This window comes from Bombus vancouverensis, chromosome 15 (genome assembly GCF_051014615.1).
Source record: "Bombus vancouverensis nearcticus chromosome 15, iyBomVanc1_principal, whole genome shotgun sequence".
Classification (NCBI taxonomy): Eukaryota; Metazoa; Arthropoda; class Insecta; order Hymenoptera; family Apidae; genus Bombus; species Bombus vancouverensis.
In genome coordinates, this window is record NC_134925.1 from 8157585 (window position 1) to 8172263 (window position 14679).

Consider the following 14679-nt stretch of genomic DNA (forward strand, 5'->3'; position numbering starts at 1 on the left):
CGTGCAATTGCATCTGAAAATGCACACTACATTGCAAATTGCTTACCTTTGAAAAGTGCGTATAGAGATCTGGTTTCTGAATATAGAGATACGTTTTCTCAAACGAAATCGATTCTCTTGAAACGTTTCCCCCTCGAAATTGTACCCTCCTTGACTGTTAATTAAATTTGTACCTTATAATATGTAAGTATACATACGTATTTGGAAAATGAGACAGATCGGTCATGGAAAGAAAATTTCCTTCGTTTCTCTTCGGTCGTATTTAGTCGAACAAGACAAAAGTATAATTTTGTTGAATATATTTCAAGATTGTCGTAGAATCGAATATTATTTGCAACGTGTATTTAAAATGTTTCCAACAAATTTACTCGAAGATACTTTTCATTCCATTGCTCGAAACGTGTATCCAAATTACTTTTGATAAAAGTTACTTTAAGTCATACTCTTCGTGCCACAGCCAAAAATATCTTGATATCGTAGAAGTTTCCGTATGTATACTGCGTGTCTATGGGCAATTCAGTTATGAAACTACCAATAAGGACACACCAATGCGCAACTGCCGATGAAATCAACGAGTGAAATAGAAGTTGAGACAAAATTGGAGGCGAAACTAAACAGTTACAGTAACGGAAGATGACAGTCTTCGTTTTTTATCGTAATTTTTAATTGCAAAATCAAAATCTCCGCGACAGAAATCCACACGGAAACGTCCCAAATATAACAAACTATATATCGATGAAACTCGCTTGGGGTGCAACTTCAATTTCTAAAACGCAATTGGCGCAAAGATCGGAGCGAAAGCGAAGACTAAAAATGGAGATAAGCCAGGAAACATCATGGAGACGTCGATCTATTCGACCTTCCGGCGGGTCTCTGACCGATCTTCCTCGAAGATCGGCAGTCTCTTCTCACGATCGAGTCCTGTAGACCCGGCGCTTCCGCCTTCCCTCGGCCGATCTCGTCCACGACCACGACGATCCACCTCTCTCCCTCGTTCCTTTCTCCTTACCTTCCCACCCATGCTCGTCTCCGTTGCTGGCATTTCGCGGCCGGGAGAAAAATCGAGTGCGAACACGGCCGATCAATTTGCCCTAAAGAGTCGTTAATTTTCGGTCGATGCCCTCCTACTATCTTCGTGCTTGTCGAAAATTATATTTCGCCATGGATGGAGGAGGAGAAGAAGGAGGAGGAGGATGAGCTCGATGGAGGAGCCAGGAGGAGGTCTGCGGCACATAATAAGCCGGATCGGACCCCTTTAATGAGCCATAATGGGCCAGCAAGTATGCGTAATCGTCGATGATGGCCTCGAACATGATTCCATCCCGTTTTTCCCTCCTTTCCACCCCCTCTTTCTGTCTCGCTCTGTCATCCTTCTTTTACCTTCTTTCACCAGTTCGCCATCCTCGTCACCTGTTTCGCCTCGAATTCGTATATGGCAGCAACCGGGGCAGATTTTCCATTTTTGTTCCCTTTTCCCCATTTTGTTTGTCTCGTTTTTTCGCTTCGTTTCGCTCTGTTCCTCTTTCGCCCGTTCGTCTTGCACGGCCTTTTTGTTTACGTACTTACAGGTACATACATTGTACGAGGGCAGCGATAATGGCTCTGTGTCACCTAATTTCCAGCGATTACTTTTATATTCATCCGAGGGCCAGATACTCGGCCACGATATTGGGCATGATTACAGAACAGTACGGTAATAACATGCATGGGCCAATAATTTGCTCGTTGCAATGGGATTCGACGGAGATTGTCGCGGTATGTCGCGCGGATTAAAAATGAGAAGGAGGAGAGAAACGGAGGAGGAAGAAGAAAGTGCAGCCTGTTCTCTTTTTCCCCTCTTTTTTTTCTTTTTTTTTTAAATCTTTGCGACTTCTTCGTTTTGTTTCCTGTATTCTGCCGTTCCCTCTTTCTTTATTTCTTTCTTGCTTGTAGTTTGCGAAGAGATCGCGAACACAGCTCGTCGAAATAGTTGTTAATCGTCTGTCCGTGTATCGGACTCTGCTATCTGAATTTCGGGAATTTCCTCGTTCCCTACCGTGTATCTGGTCATCTTCGAACGATGATTATCGCGTCTTGACTCTTACTGCGACTCTGACTTTTTTGAGGCTTCGTTTCGGTGGATGGAGCCTGGAATCGATATTTGTAATGCCTATTGTTAAATTAATTTCGCTTATTCAACGATGTCCACTCTTGCTGAGATTTCTAGGAAATTTTCTAGGAAATTTCGAAGCTACTCCTGCCATTCCGACTGTTTTCTTCATCTCGACGTTGGTAAAGTACTGTCGTCTCCTTAAATTCAGTGACAACGTTATATCGTAACATGTACAGTAGCTTGTCTTGCGTTCGATATTTCTTCGTTAAATCTTTCTTCAAATTTCCAAATTCTTTCCTATTTTACGTTCTCCTCATTATCTTCCAAATAGAATTTTCAATTTAGCGATTCTTCTAAAATGTTGCAGGGTCACAAACTTGAGAATTCCCGAACTTGTGACTAGATTTTGCCAATTTTTTTTTTTTTTTTTAATAATTAATAAATGTTTGTACCTTTCTCAAAATGAAAGATCCGAAGAGTACAGAAGGGACGAGTATTCGAAGATATCGAACGAAGTTCTAGGAATTTTGTAAGTGCACGATTTGAATAGGAACCTGTTTCCAGGATCGCGGAACCTAACGTCGTGTCGTCGTGGCCTCGTTTAAACTTATTTACTTACCGAGGAAAACGGTACCTATAGCCTCGTTTATGGCTGCCCCCACCAGCACCGCTTTCAACCCCTCTCATCCCTTACTTCTCCCCCGGCGTTGGAGCTTGCGAATCAATTTAATCGGGCCGTCGGTTGTTCCGAGAAAATCATAGGTGCCGGTCGGTTATTTAAGATGCGGAGACCGCGAATCGTCAGTGATTCTCAGTCGGTGCCAACCAAGCGCTGTTCATTGATATTTTTCGTCCTTTCTTTACGTTTCTAACAATCTCTTCTCGTATGAAAGAATTTCATGCATTCGTCGGAATATTTATAAATGCGACTGAACTTCACGTAGTCTCGGCAATCGTTTTTAAAAACAGCTACACATTTTTAGGAATCCTTTCGCGAACCAGCCTCACACGTTTTACGGATTTTCGTACGAATGAACTTTACGTACTTTCTCGAATTTTCTCGTAAAGGTATTTTAAGTACTCTTAGACGTTTCTACACGAGAGATTCTCGCAATTTTTCACGTTCGCGGTAATTTCAAAACGTTCTTAGAAATATCTCGCAGTTGATTTTTACTGATTCCGTATTGCGTTACGATGCAGGTTCTTGCGAGATTTTATCGCTCCTTATAGAAGACCTTGTCATATTGCGCGTAGAAAAATGAAAAAGAGGAACAAAATGAAACGTAACCTAAAATATTCCGTAACATTGTAATTTAAAATATTTGATAACGTATGGTGAATGGTCGTCGATCTTAACCGAGAATGGAAAACCTCTTGGATAGGGCGTTCAAGGTTCCTTATTAGGAACTATTAGCTGGAAAATAGGTAGATCAAGTGGATGCACGTATTCATCGAGCCTCGCCTATGTAAGTGGACCGTAATTGAATGTCAGCGTGATCTCGGTATATACCACGGCAGCGCTTCTATTCCAGGCCTGAAAATGCATCATCCGTGATACCGCTATCGGCTCGGATCTCCGCAAGTATCTTCTGGTCACCTGGGTCATCAACCAGGATTGGCAGAATTTTTCTTACGACACGATTTTCCTTGGAAGCTGGCGCAGGCTGTGCGTGGTATAATTTCCGTAATTAAAGAAAAATTCTCCTAAAAAGGATCGACAATTATATCCGTCGTGGATTAAATTTCAAACATTTCAAGAATGAAATCATCGTCTTGAAATATATATATTGGGTCGTCCGAATAGTTTCTTTCGTTCTATAAGGAAATAACGGACGCACAACATTTTCAACAGTTTTATATTATTTTATCGAATTACGTATGATCGATTTTGTTCTATGAAATTAAAGATCACAAGGTTCGACAGATTAGGTTTCATGTTTGTATAAAAATGCGCCGTTGTAGAAGACGCGTCTGTAAAGGAAAGACGCTTTCCTAATACATACTAAGCTAATACATACTTCAAACATCCTCCGATTCGGAAATTACAATCAGACTTTGAAAATTAAAGACTTCGAAAATGTCAACGTCTACAACATCAAAGCGTCTCTTAAAAATAGAATAACACGATCCTGGCTTTTAAATCATTTTCAAACCTAATTTAGATAGTCCCCTAAACACAGATAGAAATTTTCAGCAACAGCTACGAGCAATCTATCGGTGGAAAATCGGCCCGGAAGCGACATTATACCGACATTACCAGCTTATTATAATTGTAACGTGTAATCGATACGGGCCCTGGCTCGGGCTGACAATGGCGACGAGCGGACAATGCGAGAAAATACGACTCTTCTCCGTAGGGAGGCGACGGGGATTCGCACAAAAACCATCTTCCCTTTTCACATGGTGGAACGGGCCCGTTGCTCGACGAATAAATGGCCTGATTAAGCACGCCATTTTGCCTGTAATGTAATCTTTAAGCGCGCGTCGACTTCTTTCGCCTGCATTGTGCGGATGGTACGCGATGTCTCGTCGATCATTTCCAAGGATTATGCTCGGCCCCTTTGTCCGGCCGATTATTCATGTTTCAGAGGGAACAGAATCGTAGAAGAAGACGTCGTTGATTCAACTTGTTGAGCTCCGGCTGCTTGTGAATCGGAGTCGTGTCGTTCTTTTTCTTCACATTATAATATTATTCCCTTGCTTATCTCTTCTCTTCTCTTCTCTTCTCTTACGGTGTGACTTCTGTTGATTGGCCATGTTTATGCTTATGCGTGGGACGTAGGTGCGCGTTAATGATATTTTTATCGTTTGACGTTCCCATTTTTTTGTAAATAGAATTTTAGTTACTTGCGAGAGAAGAAACGACGACGATGGTAATCGCAGTTTGTCTTAGTCGACAGTCTGAGAATCAACGATCGCTATGAAAAGATGGCTTAGTCTCGATCTAATGGTAGCCGTAGATACGACTAGCAGATGCAATAAAATAGTAAAGCGACGAGCGAACAGAGTAAAATTGAAAAAGTAAAGACGATAGGTAGATATACGCAACTGCCAAGCCCGGAATTATCCGAGTATTTTACATTCACACGTTCACACATCGCGTAATCGCGTATTCATGATGTATACTGGCGCAAGAGGGATTGAATTTGTTCACCGAAAGTCACTCGAACCTCTGAGACTTTCGCGTAATTTTCGTTCGCGGTTAAATCAGAAGAAAAACGACCCTACTTCCCATATATACGGAATTCCACTACTTCGTGGTTCTGCTTGTCGATTTTCAGATTGACTCCAATCTCTTGCAAGCTGAAAAGAGAAAGAGTCTGATCGTCCGTGTGCGAACCGCTCATTGACCAATTACATTTCCCATTGTATCCGCACAAAGCGTGAAATTTCTTTGGAATTCTCTTCTCTCGCTGGAAAATAAAAATGACGAATCAAAGAAAACGCGTCGAGGAGAAGGAAAAGAAAATGGACAGAAATTAGGAGGAAAACGTGGAATGGTATCGAAATCGAAGGAGATCGTTAAAAAGAACAGAACCATCGGCAGATGACGGTGAAATCGGGAAGTTGCCGATAAACTGCAGGTGCTAGTCGGTTTTTTCGCGACGGAAAAAGAGTTCATTGTTGCGGAGGGTTTCAAACAATGCCCGATACAATGGCGACAGTATCGTCGATTGTGCCAGCTCCACCGCTATTTTTCTTTCTTCCATTATATGCTTTTCTCCGACGGCGACAATGCTTTCTAACGAATCGCCCTGCGTTTTAATATACGAAATAACGGATTTTTCGACGAGCCATTTCGCCAGAACGATTCTTCACATTATTTTCCAGTTCACCAGAGTAGGTATACCTTTCTTTCTCTCTCTCTCTCTCTGTCTTGTTTCCTCTACCTTTGCTACTTCAGAAATTCAGTAGATTCTTTTTTTTTTTTAGATAAAAAAGTCAGTTCACCAGGGTTTACTTCTATCTTACTTTCTCTTCAGTTGCTGTTTCGAAAATCGAACGATGCTTCACGTAGGAAATGAATATGTAGCCTTTAAGTATTCAGGCTTACGTCATGTTACGTTGTGTTCTAGTCGTCGATTTGGCTGGGATTTTGACAACTAAATTTCCCTGCTTTTTATACAAAAATATTCTACAAATATTTCATACAGGGCTCGATATTGAATATCTTTTTAATCATTTAAAATTCCACTGCATCGATGGTGTAGGTACCATAGGATGAAACTCGACCACCAGTCGTATAGACGTCATTGTTTAGGGCATTCTGTAACACTTATTACGTAGTCTTCTTTATCTGTTATACTTACAATACGCGACGTGACACGATAAACGAAATACTCGCGAGAAACAAATTCGCGAACAAGTACGCGTAATAAAACGGGGTATGTTTAGCAAAAATGTTCGAGAACAATGGAAACCGAAAGAATGTAAACGTTCGATACGCAACGTATACACAACTGACGACAAATCAGAATTAGCGATAGCTTTTCACAAAGTACCACGAAGGTATCGTTGACATTCTTAGCCCGTTTCGACAGCTATTTTTGCTATTTCTTTTATTCCTTTCTTTTGTTGTTCGTCTTTGAGAAACGCGCAAGAGTCGTAAAAATCATCTCCACAGGCGTCCAAAGCTCCGAACAGCCTAAAAGGGATTTACAGGTGTGAGCCAGCCGAGGAAGGGACTCGCAGGCTTATTCGGTTTCCGCCACTTCAGCCCCGTACAAAGTGCATGCAAATTTTCTAAAGGGAACGGTCCCGCCCGTTTTATTTCGACTCGTTTGTTGGACTCGATTTTTTCCCTCTGTTCGATTCACGTGGCTTCCTCTCTGTCGCTTGGACGCGCGATACCACATTCGAAACGTATTAGATCGGTCGATGGACTGTCGCAGGGTTTTAGAGTTTAAGAATTCCTCTGAGAGACGCTTCGCACGCTTCTGCGATATATTTTAGCTTCGGTCCGCTTCGAAATCTATGGATTATTTCCTTCTTCTTTCTTTTCTTATTTTTGGGAACACGTATTCTTGTCGGCTGAAGCTTAGTACAGATTAGTTTTCATTGCAGTTTGGCAAGAAATTTGTCGAAATAATTTGAAGATACGCGAGGATCTCTTCCTAAAGCGTGTAAAACACGCAGAATCGAGTACAGAACGAGGAGCAACGATAACAATTTTCGTACATCTATCGAGCTAATTAAAGAAATATACGGAGGAACTTGCTCGAAAGCATAATAACGAAACCGTGGCGTTTCCAGCCTGAGAAATGTGCGCGAGATCTAAACACGAACAGTTGGCTACCGTTGCTTGCTCTTCCTAAACAAAATGCAAAAGCCAACGTCCAATTATAAATAAGTACGAGCTTGAAAGCTATCGCTTCAGGGGAGAGAATACGTTCGAGAAACGCGCCGGTATAATTCACCTGCGTCGTTTATCTTACGATATCTTTTAAATGAACGTATCAACAACGTCAAAACACCAAGTGGATTACCATCGCTTCCAATCGGCATATTCAAAACAGCAGAAAGAAGAGAAAGAAGACGTCAAAGGGAAGAAAAAGATGCCGAAAGGATGCAAAGGTCACGAAGATGGTAGAAAGATGGAGGTGTTAGAGAGGGTCGGATAAAAATTACTCGGCAACAGTCGCGCAGGCAGCCGAGGACCAAAGCAGCGAAGGTGGAAGAAGAGACGCGAAGAAGAAGAAGAAGAGGCGGCGGCGGCGGCGGCGGCGGCGGCGGTGAACGCGGGCGGAAAGAGGAGAGGAAAAGGAGAACCGTTGGGAACGGGCGTGCACGCTGCTCGCGCATTGGTGCACCGGTGTGTACGATGTGTGCAGAGTCGCCATGTTGAATATCCCCACTTCCGTTCCACGTGTCCTACACCTACACACGTGTCGGGAACGCGATACCGGTCGCAATATCATCGTCCACGGTAGGGGCGAGAAATCGGCCACCGCCATGGGGGCTAGCTATTCGTTTCATGGTGGTGCAGTGACGCCCTCTAATCCCCAAAGCTCACAAACGTTAGGTCCTAAAACGAGTTAAGTCTGAGTTTATAGGTTTTTCACGTTGTTCGAATTCGAACCACTCGACCTTGTGGTCATCGCGAGTCTTATCGCTTAATTAAATTAGCTTTAATTGCAAGTTCGCGACTACTTCGCTCGTCGTAGTACTACTACTTGGATACAGCATGTAAGGCTGTTTGATAAACTGCGAGGTGCAGAGATCTCCGTTTTCAGCATTTAGACGTTAATAGTCCAACTCGTTTTATGCGTACACGCAGTGAGCGAGTTACGAGGATTTTTGGAACGGTTGGAGACACGCGAGACCTGTTCCAGGTGGATTTTAAGCCGCCAGAGAACGCGTCGAAACAAGCATAATACACACGTACAACTAGGAATAAATCGAACAGCCGGGCGACTCGGTCGAACGACTTGAATTCGTTCTACTTTTTATCAAGTCTCGTGTCGATTAATTGAGTTGCTGCTTTGATTACAGTAATTTGAAGCCGTTTGACTGGCACGACTTCGTTATTTATCTGATTTCAGATATCTTTCCGAGTTTGTACGCTCGTTTTCCATGCTAGTTGTTTAACTGTACTTGCACGAATATCAGATTCTTAGGCGAGGCTTTTCGGATACGCTGGTTTTTAATCGCCAATAACGAATTCGCGGATATTTAAGCCACACTGACGAACTCCATAAATGGAAAAGTAGAGAAACGCGACGACGCGTCGAATATTTTTGAAATTTATTTTCGAACTTCCTGTCGTTCGCGTCGTCTTGTAACAAACGAACTCGCGGGAAGTATAATTTGTTTCTATTTTTTGAGTATCCTGTACTAGCGCAATGAAATTGAGAAATTGACAAAAGTCTCTACAGTCGATCAGTTCGGTTTCCGAGAGGCTCGTTTGTTACTCGAACGCGCTTTTGCACGATTTTAAATAAATTCCAGGTCCAAAGTATTTCGCGATTTTATTCGATTCCTTTTATTTGAATTCTGCGATACGTAACTACTTCAAATCACAGATTTTTTAGTATTTCGCGTATCGAGTGAATTATATGAAAACTTATCTCTCAAAGGTTCGACAAGAAGCACTTACATCTGATTATTCTAATGAATTGAACCCCTTTGATACATTTATACTATCGACCATACGTTTCCACATCATTGGTCAGAACATATCTTATTAAAATCTCGCTTCCGTGAAAATATAGAAGCACAAATAACGTATTCTAGAGTTCTGCGTGTCAGACTTGCAAGTGATGATGGACAAGTAAATTGTATTTGACGGCCAATTAAATCGTGTGTAACAAATTTTATCGAACGTATTTGCGTTAGGAAACGAGAAGTAATAATTTCACAGCGGTGGAATCGCTCGTGGAATATCGAGGAAGTGTACCGAGCTACTTTTTTATCAAACTACTTTACGATGGTACTGAATGATTATAGTCGATCTAAGGTAGAGAATTACACACACACAAAGTATCGAAAGGGTCTAACTACGTCTGATGATGTTGCGACGCGAGTAGTCAGTATTCCGGTATTAAAAAAAAAAGGCTAATCAAACGACTATATTATTTGTACTATAATTTCACTGTCGACTTGGAAAAGGTATAGCAATCATCGAATTTACATCTTCCTTCCATTAGTTGCCAATTTTCTATTCCCAAGATTATTTCCTTATCGCTAATATATAGATATAGGGATAAAAGTCGAGAAAATAAAACGACGAGTTCTTTTAAGAATACGGTTGTACAAGTTTTTCTTTCAGAAATAGGATAGGAGAACAGGGTTCAAGAATATATCGAATAAAAGCTGATCGACAATTCATAGGTTCGTATTATGAATGGACGCGTTTAAAAGTAAATAAAGTTCGGGAATTTTGCCCGATCGACAGTAACTTCCACTCTTATTTCTCAAGTTTGAAAAAGTTAACGCATTGCGAAGGAAAGGACCGAGTTTTGGTAGGAGATAGATCTTGAAACGCGCGCCACTTCAAGCTTCCATCGGCGAAAATAAAATCAAATAACACGCGTTCCATTGCCAATATCGGGTCTGCGATTCCACAGGATCGCGAAGAATCGAAATGTCCGAAAATTTCTCGAGAGATAAGACGCTCGGTAATAAAATATAGAAGGAAAGAGACTCGGTAGGTTTGTTAGAATTTTTTTTTTTACAGGCTAGCATGACTTTTACGGCCGAAATTCTTCGAAGAACTACAAACTGGACGCTTGTATCGGCGAAATTGCGCAAAGAATCGCGTAACGATCGCGTTCCCGTGTTTCGACCGGCCGATTTCTCGCCGCCAGTTTCGACACAGTCCCGCCGTGTCGAGTCGATCGTTAGGCAGAACGAAACAAGGCCTAAACACAGACATTAACCAGGACACGTCACTTCGGCCTCTCGGGTTTCGCGGGCTCGGGTCGAAGAAAGTGTCACCGTACACGCTCTGACACCTTAATTGCGCGATTACGTCCGAGACTCTTGTATATCGTGATCTGTTCCAGTAATCACCTTCCAATCGATTAGAGTCGATCTAGAAAGTTGGATATCTCGATCTTGTTCCATGTGACTGGTAATAACCGAACCTCGAGCGAACCAACGATCAGTATCCTCATTCGTGTTTCTTAAAAAGAGACGTTTCGAAATCCACGTTAATTCGACTTCATCTCGTCTCGACCACATCTCTTGGCTCTTTTGACTCGACGTTTTCATTTCTCGTTTTTGCTCTTCTTCCTTGTGGACCTTGGTAGCATCTTATCGGGGATACACGTGGAGGAAATTGGAAACTGTAACGAGGATTCGTACAGAATTGTACGTAGCTTCGATATTTTTTATAACTCGTTAGACGAGCTTGAGTTTGGCTTGATCGAGCTTTTCGCTTGTTTTTGGAAACGGATAGGTTGTTGTTTACGTAAGCAGGGCAGGTCAACGTTACGAAAGATGCGACGTTCCGCTTTTTCCTACTAGCTACAGCTAACTTACCTATGTGGTTCGCACAACGTGTTATCTTGTGAATAGTTTACGTTTATATTGCATCTTGCCTATCCGTCAATTTTGACGAAAGTATATACGTACTCCGCAACATAAACGAAACTGCGGAAAACCTGCAGACTATCGATCTGTCGAAAAGAGAAGTTGTACGTTTTCAGTCGTGGAGACTGAAGAGAATAGAGAAGCGGGGCAAAATGTCACAGACTAAATACTCGAAGGTGAACTGCATGGACGAAGACATTCGCGAGGAATTATACGAGCTAAAAGATACCCATTGAGATAAAACAACACATACGTACGAACATTTTGTTCTTCGACGAGTAAAAAACTGCGATAACGAAGACTTCGACCCAGGCCAAGAGGATGCGAGGAAGTGCAATCTCGCGCGAAGAATCTCGCGAAGCAGAAGCTCGATTCAACCTACTTACTGGTAGCTCGTTTAACTTCCCCCCACCTAAACCTCCACTTCGACTTATTACCCTGTACGCAGCATACCGACTGAGCAGTGTACACGGTTACGTCGAGAGTGTACGAAAGATGTTCTCTCCCCTGTTCTGCGCGATATTTCCCTTGGCGTCGTCTTCTGGCCTACCGCGTATAAAAAAGAAAGCACCTCGAACACGAACGAACGAACGAACGAACGAACGAACGAACGAACGAACAGGGAGAGAAAAAACCTCGTCGAACGAAACGGAGCGAAAAGGGTGGTAGGGGAAACGGCTGATGGACAAGGAGTGGGGAGTTGGCGAGGGATAGAGAGCGTGGGGGTAGGGGGTCCAGACGTATTAATTAAACGACTCATTTTCATCGCACGACAAAAACGTGAGTTTAACGCCCATCGGCGACTAATGCGTCGCCCCACTGCAGCTCGTACGCTGCTCGTGGAATCGCGGTAGCGTGGCTGGTGCCGACCAGCGAGTTTCTACCTCGAAGAATCGTCCAATCCTGTTGAAGTGGTGTACGCCTAGTATAGCTGTTCGTACCTTGAAGAACCGCCCAGTTTTCGTCGATTCTCTATCCCCACCAGCGGAGTGGCGGTGCACGGTGGTGGGGTTGGGAAGCGGCCGAGGAACAGTTGCCCCCACCAACACCCAAGAGCGCCTCGTTTAGCCTGTAATTTGCTCAAACACTAGCAAGCTCTCGTGCCAGAAACATCCGTCAGAGAGCCCGTGGTCCGTTGGAGTCTCGAGATACGCTCGTTGGGGCCACAGTTGCTCTTTTTTCGGGACAACTGTGCCCGAGTGGTTCCTTTGGCCGGAGTAAATTTGGTGCCGCGGGGCTGGAGCTCGATGGAGAGGCGCGGTCCCGGGATATCGCAGTGTGTGTCGGCCGTGTGAGCGAAACGCTTCGTGTTGCGGCCTCTCTCTCTTGCGTTACGGTGGTGACACTACTCCTTGTCTCGCGCGGGGTCATCGTCGACTGGATGATCCCTCAGTGACGCTACACGAATCTCACGTGAACGATGAATCAGTGGTGATCGTGGTGGTGGAAACTACAGTGTCGCATATTTCGAAAACACTCGTAGAATAATACGTGAACTAAGAGGATATTATAGGTTGGTGTGGCGAAGAGATCGACAAATGGACCATGTACTCATTAACGAAAAGAAACGAACGATAACTGTCATCGAGAACATTGTCAACGCTAAATTACAACTGGGATAGTATCCCAAAATAGGGAGTTATCAGTGCGTCGATAAGTGCGTCCAAAGTGTTCTCAAGGAGTAACCCGTGGTTGGACGTCTGGCAGGCAAGCGTTCTCGGTCTGGTGAAGGAACCGGGACCGGGGCGGGTGCAGGCATGCGGCGGACCTGACTCGACCGAGTTACCTGGAGCCCTCGCGTGTTGCAGAAGTGGCCAGTCCATCAGCCAGGCGTACGATAATCGTACGATGATGCCGCTCGCGCCGACGCCAATTGTACCGGTGCCCTCGAAGCCGAAGATCGGCTTCAGCATCGACTCGATCGTCGGTGGTGGTGGACAGGGTCGCGAGGATCGCTTGGACCGTTTAGAACGGGTCGAAATCGAGAGAGATGGCAGCCCGATGGACGTGGTCGAGGGTTCGTCTTCGCCTCGAACTCGTCGAGTGACCACGCGATCCCCTGGCGCTCATTCCGAGGGCTCCGATCGGCCGGTGTCGCGAAGTTCCTCCGTGGAGTCGTACCCTAACTCTCGAAGAACGCCGTCACATCCTGGCAGCCATCATCACCATCACGGCAACCACCATGGTCATCATCATCACTTATCCGCCGCCACCCACCTGGATTTTAGTAGAACGACGGTTCACAGTCACAGTGGAGGATCTACGCCGAACAACAGTCCCAGTCCACCTCACAGGATATCCCACGGTGATTCTCCCGTCGGTACACACCCTCAGCCGCCGCCAGGAGTCGTCAGACCGAGTCCCAATTACCTCGCACCGCCGCCTGGCGCGGCAACCGCGGCAGCGGTCGCTGCCGAACAATTAAAATCTCTTTACGGGCTACCAGGACACGGTCCAACGGGACCGCAAACTGGACAGAACGAGTATCATACGCAACAGCAGTTAGCACTAGCCGCGAATTTGGCCGCGGCGCAACATTTCCAAGCGGCGAATCTCGCAGTGGCCCTTCAGGCGCATCACGGCGCGTCGCCCCATGGACCACCGCACGGACCTTATCCCCATGGGGGCGCGCCTGGTGGACCTCATCCACCGCCGCATCCTCATCAACCGCCTAGAGACAGCTATCCGCTGTATCCTTGGCTCCTGTCCAGGCATGGAAGGATCTTCCCTCATAGATTTCCCGGAGGTACGTCCCGCAGCTGTCTTTCTTCTTCTTAGTTCTCAGCTTTGTGTTTTTCGTTTTTGGGATAGTTGAGTGTATTTCGTTGTGTTCATTAGGTGTTCATAGGTTAGTACAAAAGGACTGTTTCAACTTGGAAAACATGTAAGCGTGCTATGTTGCTTCTTCCTTAGTCTTGACAGTTTTTAGTATAGTTGAATATGTTTCATTATTTATCAGGTTAGAATCGAGGACCCTATTAATTTCTTTTAATTTAAAGAAAAGACTATGTCGATTTGTTTGTCTCTCGTGCGTCTAGTTTTTCCGCGATTGAACTGTAACTGTAAAAGCTGCAAGAAATATTATCGTGATTGCATATTATTCAGTGTACTTGTATGTTTGGACAATTAGCTTGTCGCGCAATGGTCAGATTACGCGTGCTTATCTTATTTTTCCGACCAAGATGAAACACGTATCTATTCTCTCTGGCCTTAATCATTTTTACCCGGAAATAGTTGGAGAAAACTGGCATCGTTAGATCATAGGTGATCGTAACAATTGCAGTTTGATTCGAATAACGTTACTTAATCCTTGCGGATCTAGTTTCGTATTTATAACGCGTATCTTGCACCTTATCGTCTAAACTAAACGATGTAAGTTGAAATAAAGTATTCTAAAATTAAGTAATTTAATTGAAACTATTGTGGATCATCTACGTAACCCAATGATACCAATTGAGCGTTAGTGGAGAGTCTCTCTCTCTCTTTCTGTGGGTTCAATTTTATTTCTCTGGCTGTTAGTTTCATCGTAATTAATTAGATAGAAATAGAGGAAA

At 44.0% G+C, this 14679-nt stretch overlaps 1 protein-coding gene across 1 annotated transcript in view; it reads left to right on the forward strand.

Moving 5' to 3' along the window:
* The first annotated feature begins 12230 nt into the window (after window positions 1-12230).
* The window catches only part of LOC117166306 (uncharacterized), a 55474-nt gene continuing 53025 nt past the window's right edge, over window positions 12231-14679 (forward strand). The window contains exon 1 of the mRNA XM_033350159.2: window positions 12231-13871. Within this exon, the coding sequence (XP_033206050.2) occupies window positions 12974-13871 (898 nt within the window). The 5' untranslated portion in view covers window positions 12231-12973. The remainder of the gene's footprint in view (window positions 13872-14679) is intronic.